The sequence below is a fragment of the Varanus komodoensis genome, unplaced genomic scaffold (genome assembly GCF_004798865.1).
Source record: "Varanus komodoensis strain SLA01 unplaced genomic scaffold, ASM479886v1 scaffold16, whole genome shotgun sequence".
Classification (NCBI taxonomy): Eukaryota; Metazoa; Chordata; class Lepidosauria; order Squamata; family Varanidae; genus Varanus; species Varanus komodoensis.
In genome coordinates, this window is record NW_025335468.1 from 8,072,720 (window position 1) to 8,089,362 (window position 16,643).

Consider the following 16,643-nt stretch of genomic DNA (forward strand, 5'->3'; position numbering starts at 1 on the left):
GAAGAATGGATTCCAGGAGCTAGAAGGAAAAGAAATGGAGGGCACAATCCTATGCAAGTTTGGACAGAAAGGAGGCCTTCAGCTCCCAGCATGCCCCAGTCAGGGGAGGGCAGTTGCTATGGGAGACACACAATAGACAACACATGCCAGTATAGTAACACATAAAACATAATATGAAACCGTGCATTTAAAACAGAACACAAGGAAAGCAGTAAGCCGGATAGAAGTCAGCAGCAGTGCAAAATGCATTCACACAATTTTTAAAACTGCAGACCTGTGAAAAATAAAAGGGTCTTCCTCACTGGAAAGGCTGCAAGGCAAGTTACAGGCATTTCACAACAAGGGCTCTGCTATGGAAAAGGCCCTCTTAGTAGCCGTTCGCTTGGCCTCTTTCCACAAGAAGAGACAGAGAAGGCTTCTGAGGGCCCTCTTGGGGCCAGGCATATGGAGATGATCCGTCAGGTAACCTTCAAGGAATAAACGTTGCAACATCAGAGGAGAAATTCATTATTTCATACTAGGAAGTGGGCCTAGGTACTCCTGGGTTGGAACAGCCTGGATTTGGATACAGCAGCACTCTGGCAGCTGTGTGAGTGGGACAGATTGTGCCCACCCCATCTGGGTGAGGTGACACCCACTGGTGCCCGGAGGCTCCTCTCCTAGAGCTGTCCCCTCCATTCCCCTGGGACCCACCGCAGGGCAGGGACAGTCACACAGGACTTTCTGGTGCCCCACAGTCCTTGCACCTGTGCAAGGCCTGCAAGATCTGAAAAAAGTGGTGAGGACAGGACTGGGGATTACTAGTTGATAAAGACAGAACAGGCTGGGCTTTGGCATGCCTGATGACATGACAGTGAACAGAGGAAGGAAAGGGAAGGGTCAAACTTGGTTCTAAAATTAATATTCTGAACCTCTGACTATGTTCATGCAATGTGGACATGCATTGTGGTTTGCCACTTTTGATAGCTTGTCATGTTGTAAGAACCTGGACCCATTCCAGAAGGGCGGTGTCTGTGTGGGCAACAAACCACCCTGACAACACATGGGTTGTTATAGGGGTTGGGTTGTCGTGTCATCTGAACCCAGGTGACTGAGGCCGTCAGGGTAGAAGGCAACCCAGGCCAGTAAGCTGCTTGGCAAGAGAGGCAAAGCCCCCTCCCGCTCTTGCCAAGCTTGCTGTGGTGCTTGCCATTGCCAGCTGCCCTACAACTGTCCAAGCAGCACTTTCGGGTGACTGACCCCATCAGGATGTCCCCTGCCACAATTGAGCCATTTTTGGCTCACTGCAACCTTTTTGCCTGCCAGCTCCCATTCTGACAAGGCAAAAGAGCTGCGATGAGCCCAAAGTGGGCTTGTGGGCATGGTAGGGAGCAGGAAACACGCTGGTCCTGCTGCAGTGTCCCCTGGGATACCCATGGACAAAAGGAGGGAGAAAGCAGGAAGGGACAAATAACCCATGGTGGGCTCTATCCTGTGTCGGGTATACAGTGTGTTAATTGTAGGACAACTAACCCATGCTGGCTTCCTGCCAGGGTGGCTTGGCATGGCATGCAAATACATCCCTTTCCTTCATCAGACACAAGTAGGAGAGGCAGAAGAAATGTCAGTGAGGCAAAATGAAAAGCACAAGGTAAATAGCTAACTTTGCATTCAGTGGTGTCAGGCCTTCTGCGTTAGCCAATTTGTAACACTGCCTTTTCTCCCACTAGCCATTTTTCAAAGCGGAAAACCCTCTCAAGAGGGTTCAGCATAAAGGAATAAATAACCTGTGTGGAATAAAGCATGACATGTCACCTCATGAGTCGGGTGAGGAGAAGTTGGCCTCAGCACTCCAGGAGCTGAATTCCAGGGTTCCAAAGATGGATGTTGGGTTGGGGGTGGAAATGGCAAGGAAAGATAATGGAAGAGAGGAAGGAAATGTCTGAAGGGTGAGAAATACATGCCCCAAAATCATAATTCTCCATTCCTTTTCCTGCTCACACCTTGTTCTAGTCTATAGGCGAGTGGAGGAGCAAACTGATTCCCATCAACCAGGCTCCACAAAGCTGTTCAGACTTGCTATGAAAATATTTACATTGAGTTTTCCTGACTGCCTGGGCAGTGGCCACAAATATGCCTTTTTTTCTTTACCTCAATTTGTCACAGACCCAAATCAAAACTCCTTGCAATAACTTGGCCTACACAAGCTCTCAAAGGGTTTTCACTTTCTAAATCTCCACAACAGCAAGTCTCAGTGATAGCAGGGCTCTTGTATAAACATTTTCTTATCTTTCCCTCCCTCCTTTTATGCTTGTATTCTCCAGGTCTTACTGGAACTAGCTTACTGTAACTGCTGAATGTAGGACATTGTGTAGGAGGCAGGCATGGAACTGGTGCTCAGCACTGGAGCCATGCATGGGAAACAGCCATGCTGTGCAGCCCCAGATCTGCACATATTAAGTTTAGGGTATCTTAAGTTTTAATAAAATGGTGCTATGTACAGTGTGTATATTTCAGCCTAAATATAATCCCATTTCTCTAACCAGTGATAAAAAGTCCCAAGTTTGATAATAGTATGTGTCTTCTTTTTCCTTAAGAGACAAAGTCAGTCTGTCCATTTCCACACAGTCCAGTATTTTCTTTAAAATCAGTTCTTCAGTTGGTAATTCTTTGTTCCTCCAGTGCTGTGCAAATACAGAAAGGGGCACATGTTTTGTATGCAGACAGTCCTAGGTGTAATCCCTGACATCTTCAGCCTAAAAAAATAATGGTGGGGATGGGCCAGGTAGCAGGTGTTGCAAGTCAGTGTAGGCAAGACTGGTTTAGATGAACAATGTGTAACAATGTGTGACCAAGGGGGCAAAATCACATGGAGAGCTCCCTGTGGGCAGACACTTGCACAAACCCTTCAGATGTGCAAATGACTCTCTACAGAGCAGGAGCAAAGCTCACTCCCCTCCCATGCTAATGTTTACATCTGTTTAGAATAAGTGCAAAGGGCTGCCAGCTTCACCAAGGCCACCCTGTGATTTGGGTGACTGTGTGAGCTTCTGCATCCAAGTCTTGGTTTAAATTCAAGTCCTCAGGGAATTACCCCACACTGGCTTTCTTACCACTATTGCACTGTGCTTGACCCAATTCTGTGCGCAAGGCGATTTCAGCACAATGGTAGGATTTGCACCATTACGGCACCACTTGGTGCTTGCTTGGAGGAGAAAGGTGCTCTCGTGCGTGTTCCTCCACAGCACTGCTAGAGCCAGAGCTGGGCAAATGGAAAGTGTGGGGCGTCCACACAGGCCTTTGTGTTGTGCTAGCAACTGGGGCTCACAGAGCCTCACTCTGCATATTTCCTTACTGCAAACCCACAGAGCAACCACCCTGGGCTTGTGTGATCATCAGAGTCACCTCTGAGGAAGGGGAACTCCTGAGTATTCTGGTCAGGCTCTTCCCTCTTTTCTTGATAGTCACCGGTTAACTGCGACCCAATAGCAACTTCTAGGAACAGTCTCACCATGGTCTCACAGATTCCTCTTTGAAAGATAAACAGGTATTCGGTCTTCCCATTTCCTAGGAGGAAGCGGAATCACTGAGTGCTGCTGCTGCACTCTTATTATGCATCAGAACATACCTGAAAGCAAAGCAATTCGGGGGGCCCAGTTTGTGTTTCAACTACAAAGCTACCCGTGTTCGTGATGACGTGGGTACGTGATTGCTCTACCTCATTCTCCTCTCAGCCCACAGTTAGTAGCCCATTGCTAGCCATTCTCAGCAGCTTAGTGCTGGCTTGATAAACCGGGGTTGTGCTGGAAAGGGTTCTCATGGTACACAGTCCACACACCCAGTTCAGCACATGTTCAGTCTGTCAAATCCAACTTCTTTGGCAGTGCACAGTGCACTTGTTCAGCTCACTTGTTCATGCATACACACAGCATAGGCCATGCAGACACTACAGTGATTCCCCTTAATGCTCATACAGCAGCTATTAGAGGTTAAGCTTTGCAGAAACATGTGCAGGAAAGAGGGAGGGAGGGAGGGAATCTTCATGTGATGTGGCATCTTTACTCTTGCACTTGTTACACCTCTGGCTGTATGCTAAAGTGCTGAACCAAGAGCATAAGAAGTTTTGGTGCGAATGTAACAAAAACAGCCTGGAATGAAATGGAGGAAAAATATTTGTAATAGGACTCTTCTTGTAAAGAAAAATATGTAACCAACAGTGTCAGCTGGCTTCACTGCCCTTTCTTGTCTTCCTTGCTGATCATCCCACTCTGCAAGTGAATCTCTTCCTTGCTTTTCCTTCCCCGAAACCTGAAATGGTGCATCTGCTCCTGAGGTATGATGCCAGCCTTCCAAGTTCGGGAGGTTTTGTACTGGAAAGCATCCAGACATATGCTCTGGCTGGTATGGCCCAGGGAGAGAACAGCACTATTTGCTATGGTTGTGCACTGATGTCTTTTTCCTCCTTGATTCCTAGTTTGAGACACTGCTTGCTGGCACATCTGGCAGGCTGCTCTTCATGTGATCCTGCCCTTTTGCTCTTCCCTGGCTCCATAGTGGAGCACCCAACACAGCCCAGGTTATTTGTTCATTTATTTATTACATATATTTTTAGGCCGCCTAGAACTGTCGAGTCCTTCCTAGGCGGCTTACAATATCAATCCCCACCATCACCAGGTAGGGCTAGGTAAAATTCCTTCCTGATGCCCACCTGATGGACCTGGGCTAGATGGACCCATGGTACGACTCAGCCTATGGTGGCAGCTTCCTCTGTTGCTAACCTGAGTTTTCTTTACTGTGTTTATTCCTTGTAAAGCATGGTGACGTAGCTCAGCCTATTCTTTCTTTGCTTGTGGAACACAATAACTTGCTAGATACAGACTAATCAGTTAAGATTATTGGGCACTGAGATACTGGTGTAGTGGAATGGGTTAGATAACCATCCATCTTTACAATCTGTCCATGTGATTCGATCCTTGGTTAATGACAGTACCAAGCTATCCTTCTTGGGAATTTGCGAACAAATGCTACCAAAGGGATCAGCACAGCATAGTTCTTAAACCTTCAGTTTCATGGGGATTATCTTTAAAGAGCTCAGCCTTTTAACCTAAAGCCTTCATTAAGTGAAAGGGATTGTATTAAATGGGATCCTGCCTCTAGACAACAGGCACACAATCAGCACATCTTTGTTTTGCTGCCCAGAGCTGGACAAACAGGAGCGGAGTACATGCCCATTGGACTGAGGGCCCAAGTAGCATGCCCAATCTCTAGAAAAAGATATAATTCCCTAGGTCTAGTTTATGCCACATTTTCATATGGATTTAGATTTCAAAGTAGAATGGCGGGATGCAGATAGTTTTGCTGGAGATGAACAAGAACGCTCAAGCTGGTGCAGTTCTCCTCCATGATACCAATGTTTTGAACATCCCATTTTAAAATGCAGCCTTAGCTGACTTGCAAATGACTTGCAAAGTGTAGCTCTGTCTTAATATACTTGAAGAGAAAGTTGACTGTTGCAAAATGCAGTGGGTTTCTGTAGAAATCTCATGTCAGGAACCCCATCAATGAATGGAAAGCATCGAACGGAATTGACAAAATGAAAATTCTTTTCCCTTCCTTTCTTCTTTCCTGCTTTTTGAAATGATGATATGCCAGTGAAATGGGAACTTGGTTTTTGTTGCTGGTGCTGGTGATGTTGTTGAACATACCACCATGCACATTGATGGGGCTAGATGAATAACTAAAGGAAGCAAAGGCGAAGAATTCAAGCATCGTACTGAAGCGCATGTTTACCACATTAGCAGGCAGTGCTGGCCAGAAAGTGCAGATACCTTGGCATGACTGTAAACAGAGAACTGATAAGCAAATTAAATAGAAGAGAAAATGTCCTTGAAAAGAATAGAGATCAACAAATATGGAAACCAGAAAAGTTAAATATTAGCAGTAAGGACATCATGGTTTAAAACTATCTTGGCAAAGGGCCATCCTACATGCAGAAGAGAGACTGGGCTTTTTCCAGAAATCTAGAGGAGGCTCTGAACTGATATTCAGAAATACTATTTCAGTAGCTGGCCTTGCCAGAAACCCAAGTACTATGTTTACATCTTTAGGATGCAATCTTATCCTTTATCCTTGAGTAGTCTCATTTAACTTAATGGGGTTTATTTCTGAGTAGACACATGTAGGATTTTGCTATTAGTGGATATTGGTCTCTAAATCATGTACTGTAAAGCAGTGCATTGAATCTTGGTGGTACTTTTGGAGAGGGTGGTTTAAGGTTCACACAGAAAATGTATTAGTTTTTTAAAAATTAAAAGCACATGAGCTTTGTAAATTCCAACCTATATAGAGAATGGAGATAAATCTCTTCCAAAGCTGAAGCTTGCGTGTCTTGTTCTCATAAATAGGTTTCACATTCTTGAATTAATAAGGCCTAGGACCATGTGTGCGGTTTTTAAATCCCTCTGACTCCTATAATTCAAGATATTGATTGGAAAGGACCTGTTACAAAGTCTACCAATGTAGACAAACATTGCTGAGCATCCACCCTGCCCAAGAAAGTAGCTCTACAGCCCATCTACATAAAGCAGGAGGCTATCCAGAGTTTGAGAATTGGGTCTTATCACTATGAAGATGATACCCAACCCCACCTCTCCTTTTTGACTGATGCCAAGGAAGTTGTGGAAGTCCCAAACTGCTGCCTGGGTGCAGAGAAGGACTGGATGGGGGCTTAGAAGTTGAGGGTCAACCCAGATGAGATGGAGGCTCTGTTCTAGATATGGCTGCACTGTCCCTGAAGGACAGGTCCACATCTGGGAACCGGCATTGCTTCAGAAGGGCCAGGTGGGTACTGCTGCAGTGCAGAGTACCTTCCCCAAGCTGCACCCCTTCCTGGAGAAAGCAGGGCTGGTGACAGAGACCCATGCCTTAATTGGCAAGATCCTGCCCCTGTACGCCCTCCCCCACCCCAGTATATTGTAGCTTCAAGATCTTGCTGTTAGCACCTAAGCCTTAAGGAAGGCATTTGGACCCTTTAGAATGGGAAAGAACTGCCCAAATGCTATGAAGCCAGCAAATGAGTAATGGTCAGTCATAGGGGTGAAGTGAGAAGTAGGCGATGGTCTTCTTGGGAGGTTCAAATTTGTATTTCGCCCTTGTGCCTGAGGAGCTGCAGCCCTGCTTAAATGATTTGGGGCCAGTATATCTGAAGGACTGTCCCATATGAGTTTGCCTGAAATGTACGATCTTCACCAAAAGCTCTGTTATATGTCATACCACCAAGACTGGCTTGGTAGGTCAATGCATGCAGTGGGGCCCTTTCTATACCAGGGCTCCGATTATGGATCTCCCTGCCTAGGGAAGCCAAAGCAGGGCTGTGGCTGCTTAATTTTAGACAGGTTTGTTTTTCTGCTTCTTCTTCAGCTCAGCTGTTTGATATGGGTTTTAAAGGGAATTCTGTTTTGCTTTTAACAGTTCTCAGTGTGTGTTATGTTTCAAAGTATCTATTGCCTTGGGACTAGAAAGTGATTTTTAAATAGTTCACTCAGATAAATAATAATTAAAATCCTCTCTTGTCTCTGGGGTAGTTTATCAACTTAGTTTAGGGGAGATGCGAAGATAATGCAGTCAGCATATATATACCTCTAGTTCATAACAATGATCCTTGAATATAATCAATAGTCCAGAAAATGGGGTCCCATATTCACAAACAGGAATGCAGAGTAGACTTCTTGCTCCAGTTATAGTCATTCAAGGAGAGAATGGGGAAAATTCACTATTTTACCCAAGTTGTGAACCATCCTGAGGATCGGTCTGTTCCAGGCCCTAAAAGGAGGTTATTATGAATAACCTTTTTATTCTTATCAGTGTAAATGGTTTAGAGAATAAAAAAGGCCCCTCTGGGTGAGCATATAGTCTAAAATTTGACCCAGTGGAAATAACAGGGGAATCAAGAAAGAAATGACGGCCACACTAAACAGGAAGCAAAGCACTGCTGTTGCTTCAGTTTCATGGGAGTGAGGAGGTAAGAGGGGAAAGGCCATGGAGACCTTTGTAGGTGAGGACAAGGAGCTTACGCTGAATCCAAGAGCAGACTGGATTTACGGAGGGAGGCTTATGATCAGACCAACAAGACGGGTGAATGATTTTGGCAGCAGAACGGATGTGAAGGGACCAGATTGGGGAACAGAGGACAACTATGGGGGAAATTGCAGTGGCAATTACAAGACGCTTGTTCCTGGGGAGAAAAGCCATGGCAAATCTAGACAGCATACTAAAAAGCAGAGGCATCACCCTGCCAACAAAAGTGCGTATAGTCAAGGCTATGGTTTTCCCAGTTGCAATGTATGGCTGTGAAAGCTGGATCGTAAGAAAGGCTGAGCACAAAAGGATTGAGGCCTTTGAATTGTGGTGCTGGCAGAGACTTCTGCGAGTCCCTTGGACCGCAAGGCAATCAAACCGGTCAGTCCTAGAGGAGATCAACCCTGACTGCTCTTTAGAAGGCCAGATCCTGAAGATGAAACTCAAATACTTTGGCCACCTAATGAGAAGGAAGGACTCCCTGGAGAAGAGCCTGATGCTGGGAACAATAGATGGCAAAAGAAGGGGATGGCAGAGGATGAGGTGGCTAGATGGAGTCACTGAAGCAGTCAGCATGAGCTTAGGTGGACTCCGGGGGATGGTGGAGGACAGGAAGGCCTGGAGGAATGGTGTCCATGGGGTCGCGATGGGTCGGAGACAACTTTGAGACTAACAACAACAATAAAAGAGAGCAAAGCAGGGTGTGGCTGAGGAAGCAAGGGGAAGGCCATGCCATGCTTTGGCAACATTGCAAAGGGAGAACTGACACGGCCATGCGGCTTCTTCATACAAGGGCCCTAATGCAGAGGGCTGGGTGGATGCTGGGTGCATCCATGCATGTGGTAATAGCCTCTATGGCCTTTCCTCCTGACCCCTAACAGCATTCCCCCAGGATGCTCCCAGTCTCCTGAGCTGAGCCCTTCCTTGGGCTTCCAGGGCTGGTTTGTTGCTGGCTGGCTCACCTAAACATGCTCTCCCACCGCGTGGCAGGCACTGCTGCCAGGAACAGTGCCCGGCTGAGCCATCTGGCAGCAGTGCAGAGAGCCCGAGCCCTGACATGCAACACGTATGCAGGGATCACAAAGGGGCACACTGTGCTCCATGGTCAGGGCCCCTGCCTTGCCTTCGGCATCTGCTTGAGTGGGCAGGGGGAGCAGGGGCTTGCAGCTGGCCTTGGTTCTGCACCACTGAGGCTGGCCTGCCACCCCAGGTGGGGTGGTCAGGATGCTGTTGCATCACTGGTGGTGATCTGGACAGCATCTGGACAGCAGCAGGTGGGGCGAGCCTGGTCTCTGTATCCATAGGGGAGGGGCAGGTGAGTTCTCATGCAAGGTGTTCAAAGATAGGCTGGACATGCACATGGTCGACATGTCGTGAGCGGAGCTGGCTGGAGCCGGGGGTCAGACTAGATGGCCCAGGAGACCCCTTCTGACTCGCGCTGTTTTCTATGTTTCTCATCAGCACTTGGAATCTTCTTTACTTCAGCTATGACAGGCAAATGAGTAATTTTCACACTGGGAGGCTTCTCCTTTTCTGTAGGTGGGTAAACCTAGGGGGAAGAGGTGGAGATAGGTGTCAAAAAGATCTGGGACCCAGGCCCACAGGCCAAAAGATGTGCGAATCTGTGTATGCTAATTAACATATGCTCTGATGTCTCTCCCTGTGTTTAAAGGACCCTGTCCTCTGAGGACATCCTTATCTGTAAAAAGGAATGCATGCATGGGGATAGGAAGGCATTTGATTTCAGGTGTGTGTGGGGGGGATCCTCAGGAAGAAAGATTCAAGGGAAGGGCAACAGGAGGTCAATCACACATGGACAAAAAGCCAGCTCATCTAGGGCAACAGAGATTCTCAGGGCACCTGTACCTTTATTTCCGCGGGTGCCCATGGGCAGCAGGATGGTGGGCAGAGAGGGCCTCCTAGAGATTAGGGGCTCTAAATGAAACATTCAGGGCTCCATCCCTGGTCTGCTGGCCCCTAACTTCTGTGAGTGGGCTTTTTTGGGGGAGCAAAGGTGGTTGTTTTCCCTTTTCAGAAGCATTTAGTCACCAGGCTGCTTGACTAGAGAACTCACTGTTCCCTTGAATTGGGACCCACAGTCAGGAGTTCCTTCCCTAGAAGAGTCTATTCCCTCACACTGATTTTTGCAAGAACCTTCTGACCATCTTGCCAAACATGTTTTAGCTTTTGGATTCTTTTGCAACCAGCAGCACATAGCAAAAGGATTGTGTAACTGATGGAGGCTGCTCTGGCTTTCACTCTCTGGGACTCTCTCCCGCCCACCACAAAGACTGAATCATTTCCTCCCTTGAAGTTTCCCTTACCTTTGAATTCTTCCACTTTTGCCATGAGTGGAAGACTGGTTCCCTGTGTAATGCTTTTGTCAGTTTGGCCTGCATTTGCCCTGCTGGACTCCCAGTGTGAGACATCCCTGCTCCGGGGTTCCTTTGCACATGTCTTTCTCACGGTAAAGTGCAAATCAGAGACAGGATAGGAAACTTGTTGGTGCTCTCTACTTTATTAGACTACAATTCCCATCAGTCCCAGCCAGCATAGCAAATAGACAGGAATTTGGGGAGTGGTCATGGGAGGGTACCAGATTTCCTACTCCTGATGCTTAGAACCTTCCAGACTATGGAGGGAGCTTCCCGTAGCAGTTGAAAAGGCGTTAGAAGCATCTGTTTTGGGTATCAGCAACACCAAAGATATCTGCCCTACACTAAAGCACCCCCATAAATCTGTCACTGGTGCTTGTCAATCAATCAATACAGCCACAAACCCATTCAAGAAACAAAGACACCCTCAAATGCTCAAGTTTAATATAACATAAACTGTGGTGTGTGAAATGAAATAAATCATGAAGTACCTTAGAATTACCAAGATAAACATGCAAAGTGCTAAACTGAAATGTACGGACTATGATATGGGATGCTATGGCTTGGCTTAATCCCAGGGAGAAGGGAGAGATGTTTTCTTTCCACAGATGGGGGGGGGGCAGGAGGAGGACATCTGGTTGGCCATGTGGGAAGGGGGTGGCCAGTTGTGACACTCACATCCCAGTTGTTGAGAAGATCAAGGCAATGTCCAATCCATCACTGCTGCTCTTTCTGGGAAAAGTTAGCCCGTATTCCTTTCTGCTGGTGGTTTTAAGAGTATGAGGACAGCCTTCTCCTGGGGACGGGTGTGTGTGTTGGGTGGGGTGGGGGAAATGAAAGTAGAGCAGGGACTCTTCTTTCTCTTTCCCTTTCCCTTGGCAGGACAGTGAACACAGTGATGTACTCTTCAATGTACTTTACTTCAGAAGTAAAGCTGCAATTCACAAAGATCATTTTGGAATCAGCAAGCTGCCTTTCCACCTTCCTGGACTCTCATGCCTTGTGTTGCATTAAATGGGTCATCTGCTTTACAAAAAGGATAATATGGGAAAAGGTGAAAGCCTGCAGAGAGGTGCTTTGTTTTATCTGGGTTGAAATGAGAAACAAGAAGTCATATGGGAGTTGAAGTATTTTTGCAGTGAGTGCATGAGAGGACACAAAACAAAACAAAACCATGGAGAGAGGCTGAAATAATCACAACCCTAGGGAGGAGCTTCCTTCACAAATATTTGACTAAAATTATTCCATCAATGGTAGCATCTATTCACCTGACATGGACTCCATTCTTCATTAAGTTCAACATATCTTTTCTCTCCCTGCATCTGCTTTCACCTTTAATGCCTCTCCTCCTTCCCATGTGGACAACTAATCTCATTGACTTCTCCTGGATCCTCTATGCCCTGTTAGCTTAGGAAATCCATCCATTCGCAAAAGAAGCAATCAAGTGCTCTTGGGTATTGAGGCATGCCTGAGAACACGGGAGGGATGAGGGCTGCTAGGGTTGGGCTCACAGTGGAAGACAGCACATTTGGTGTGCATTGGTGTGCTGCTGCTGTGCGGAATGGGAGCTGTTTCTCTTCCATATGGCATGAGGTGCCTGATCCTGCCTAATCTGGGCTGCTAAGCAGAGTTGGGCCTGGTTGAAATCTGGATGGGTGACTTGAATGTTGAAATGTTGTAAACTGCCCAGAAAGCTTCGGCTATGGGCAGTGTAGATATGACATGTGATGATGATAATGGTGATGATGGTGTTTCTATTTTACAGTAAGTCCAGGTGAACCTGGGATTTCAGCCAGCAACTTTGGGGAAGGCAATTGAGCAAAGCAGGTTCTTCCAGTCTTATGCTTAGCCTGCTCCTCATGACAACCACACTTCCAGCCTCCCTCTTGTCACCCAAGTCAGCTTTTGCATTCTTCTCTGCCCCTCCTTAGTTTGCTACGGACTGTGCTACATTCCAGACTATAATAAGATCACAGTGGCTGTAGGACCATCTAATTAACTAACTATGGGCACTATGTATGTTTAGACAGAAAAAGTCCTAAAGCTCCTAGCATCCTCTAGCTAGGCATGCTGGCTGGGAGATGTTGGAAGTTGTAGGACTTTTTTAGTCTGAGCATGCACAGGATTGTACCTTAACTAAAACAATTTCTAGACTTCTGCCTTCGGGGCAGAATAATCTCAAAGCAGCATGCAATATAAAAATCACACAAATTGTTCAGGATACAAGGCTGCATAAAAACATGCTTCAGTCAAAACCATCAGAACAGAGATTGCTAATTATAAACATTAAAAGCTAAATTTACCAATAAAAAACAAAAGCCTTGACTTAAGGGAAGGTCAGTGAAAATGGTATGGTTCCTCCCAGGGACCTGCAAAGAAGGGACCTGTCAGAACCTGAATGGAAGTTTCCGTTCACTCCCTTCACTGCTGGTGAAACCATCTGAAACTTTTCAGTAGGCTTTTAATGCCCTACTTCAGAAGAACTCTTTTGACACCTGTGGGATTGCTTTAGAAGACCGAGAACTTTGGGGATATCTACAAATAAGCTTGCAATTGTTATGCTCACATTACTGTCACAGCTTAGCCTAAAGAGTCTTTGAAGTGTAGCTTGAAGAAGCGCTGAGAATTCTGTTTGAGATCCCCAGACTTTCTCCACACGACAGTTCCCAAGGTTCCCTGGGGAGAAGAATTATTGTCAGACTTTGGAAGTCTAGAACCTTTTTGCCTCACGGTGCTTGAGCTTAGAGGATTTTGCTCTTCACTGATACCAGTGCGCTGTTAGTATCCCTGGGAAATAGCATCTGGATAAAAACTACCTTGCAGAAACAGCACACGGAGAAGGCACTTACGTGTACCAGAACAGAAGAGAAACTATTCTTGGGTGCCTGAAATTGTTATTTAAAAAATGATTATTATGCCCAACACATTTTAAAACAGAGGAAATATTGGAAAGCCTTTTTGTGACTTATCTGCGAAAAGAGAAGCAAAGAAAATCCTTTCCAAAATGTGTTTGACATAATAACAAGTCTTTTCAGGCCCCAGAGAATATCTTCTCTTGTGCTTCAAACCTGCTTTGCAGACATCAGTGCAAGCTTACAAGCTTATTTTTACTGAAAGGCATGCTTCCTCCCCCTTTCCACCACAGTCTATGCAGCTCCATCATGGCTCCTGTCCTTTTGAATCTGCCATGATGTTTGCCTGGCCATCTCCATCTGAGGGAATTGTATCAAGTTTCCATTTCAGTTGGGATTCCTTGCTGCAGAGAGCAAAGGATATGGGGAATGTGGTGCACTCTTCCATTCTGCTCTTCTATTCTCCACAGTACCATTTCTCTGCACTGAGAAAAGGTATTCTTTCCAACACTGGCCATTTGGATTCCTGCTTATAAACAGGATGTGAATGCAACAGCTGATCACCGCTGAATACTCTGTGATTTCATTCTGGTTGGGAAGTGATGGAATACCAGATATGCCACAGATTCCTAACATGCAAACAAGCCCTTGTTTGGTTGATGGGTTTAGCAGCCCAGTCTAATACTCATTGGCTATGAGCTGATGTGCATGCAAATCGGAAAGTGCCCTTCTATCCCAGCCTCAGCAAAGGTTGCTGATGATCAGATCTTTTTCCAGCTATCTCAAATCGATTCCACTACGTAATTGTCCCCTCACTGCCTGCAGTATGCACATGAACTGGAAAGCACTGTTTAGCAGTGGCTTCCCAGCATACATATACAATGCATGAACATGTATGAAAACCCTTTCATATATGGGTTGCATGGTGGGGCTTCCCTAACTGAAGTTTATTGTGTTCTTGTGATTCCTCATCCATGGTAGTTTGAGGGTGCTTTACATGATGGTGTCACCCTCTAGGGTCTCTCTCATTCTTTCTGAGCAATTCTGTGGCTTTTTAAAGAGCATGAGTAATGAGCTATTAAAGGCTAGCGCACTATACAATGCTACAAAATGTTCGTGTATTTTTGCAATTCCACTGTACTGCAGCATAATCTTGTGGTTGTACATACATTATAAAGAAAGAGAAGTAAAAATCCAGAGTAGGGGGCAGGGAAGGGTCTTAAGGGTCCTGGACTTAATCTTGCCAAAAAACTGGAAGTAGAAGCCTTAGTAAAGTGATGGAACAAAACAAATTAAAAACTTAATGCAGAGGAGTGCTGGATCTTACAGAGGAGTGCTTGCTCTGGAGAAATTTGGAAACAGTGTCAAACAGCCCTGATTTCCAAGGACTTGTGCTGGACTACCCTGGATCAATCTTTCTTAGGTGTAAACTTGGCCAAATCCTCCGTGATACTGAATATAGTTCTACTGGGTCAATATCTCTGTGTCTTAGGAGCTGCTTGCTTGGTTCTTACTAGTAAACGACTTATATTCTTGCTGGGGGTAAACTTTTGCTTCCCGTTCATATAATGAGGAACTAAACAGTGAATGCAGAATGGACCAAAAAGGGAACGAAGGACTAGGCGGAAGAGGTGGTGAGAGAAGAAGGAAAAGCACATTTTGTAAAACCCTGGGGGTGGGGGGGGTGGGGGGACTAAACATGAAAGAAGGGAATCCAGTAAGAGGAAAATATCCCAGGCAGAAAAGACACTCTGAACTTCATCGTGAGCTCACTGGGCGATCGGATGGGAACAGGGAGGGGTCCTTTGCTGGCTTTCCGAAAAATCCCCCCCCCCCCGCTGACATTTCCACCAGGCTTAGGAGGAAGACGTTGAGGTGGAAGAGACCAGGGAAGGGTGGGGTGGGGAGTGGGGTAGGGGGCTTAGAGAAACAAAAGGAAACCAGCTGCAGAACTTCCTGAACAGGGGAAGAAAGAGTGAAACAGAGAGAGGGAGAGAGGGAGGGAGGGAGCAGCAAGTAACAAGATTGTTCAAAAGGAGGGCGAGAGACAGCGAGAAGGAGTGCCGCTGAGCAGCCGTGGGTTCATTTGCACCCACCATGACCAGTGCGGTCTTGAGGCGGAATTCCAGTAAGCAGGGCTTGCAGAATCTGATCAGGTAAGGCTGTACCTGCCCGCAGGCAGGAGCGAGAGCATCGGCACCTTTCTTTGTTTACCCGGGGCTGATGCCTCATCTCACGCCAAGGGATCTCCCCCCACCCCACCCCCACCCCTTACCTAGCCACGAGATGTTGCACTTTTTCGGAAAGCGTCGATGATTTATTTTACTGCATCTTTACTCGAAATTTTTAAAGCAGCAATTTGCGAACGCGGGGGGTGGGGGTGGGACAAAAAAACAAAACAAAACAGAAAGAGCGAGAGAGAGAGAGAGCTTGCATTCGGGGAGGGAGCGTGCGTGAGTCGTGTGAATGGCGGGTGTTGCGGGGGAAGAGTGGGTTTAGGTCTGGATCTATTGATCGCTTTTCCAGAAGTGCCTGGGGGAAATCGCTACCCTGAGTTGCGCCTTCCCTCGCACTTTACCTGAACCTGCTGGGTGTGACTCTTCGGTGTGAGCATCTCCTGGTCGAAGAGTGGAGCTCTCTTCACGAGCCCAAACATATTCGCTTCCCGAGGGTCGCCTCGTCGGCGGATGGGCTGGGGGAGCGCGCGCGCGCCGCTGATAGCTTTTGCAGGGCTCCTAAGCCGAATGAGGCGCAATTAAAGGGACAGAAAAAGGGACAGGTCATTCATTAGTATAAAGGACGCGCCCGTTCACACAGAAGGATACCAACACGCCGGAATCTTCAAGGATCATTTCTGCACAGTGCAAACCGGCTTGTGTTTGTTATTCTCTTCTCTGAATCAAGGAAAGGTGAATTGAAATCCTCTTAGGGGGACTTGGACTGCAAACAGCATGGGAATGATTCCCGTTGGATTTGCTTCTGAGAGTAAGCAATACGTACATGGGGCTGCTATGCAAATCTTTTTGGGAAAAGAGTGGGGTCGTAAAAAAGATTAACTGTTTCTTTTTATATTGAAGCTCCCTCCAGAAAGATGAGGGAACTGAAATCATATTGGCAACTGAGCCACAATTTGGGCGTTTTCACCCTCCAAGGGAGGGAGGAGATGACGCTGAAAAACATTTTTGGAAAATGTTCATTGTTCATGTTAGTTTGTGGGCAGTTTTTAAATCATCCTATTGTCTAACACTGAGAATGGATTCAGAAAGTCTTCTTAGGTGGCAGCCATACTGAGCATATCAGGATGTGTTTGGATAGATTGGGTCGGGTTTTTTCCATGGTTTATCCCCCCAGATGGTCATAG

The 16,643-nt window shown here is 46.5% G+C and overlaps 1 protein-coding gene across 5 annotated transcripts in view; it reads left to right on the plus strand.

The window, feature by feature from the left end:
* LSP1 (lymphocyte specific protein 1) overlaps positions 1 to 16,643 on the plus strand; it is a 103,770-nt gene that overhangs the window by 24,168 nt on the left and 62,959 nt on the right. The window contains exon 1 of one of the 5 annotated variants that reach the window (XM_044425742.1): positions 15,307 to 15,438. The exons of the other annotated variants lie outside the window; for them this stretch is intronic. Within the exon in view, the coding sequence (XP_044281677.1) occupies positions 15,380 to 15,438 (59 nt within the window). The 5' untranslated portion in view covers positions 15,307 to 15,379. Of the gene's footprint in view, positions 1 to 15,306; positions 15,439 to 16,643 lie in introns of those variants that run through there. 5 annotated transcript variants of the gene reach the window in all.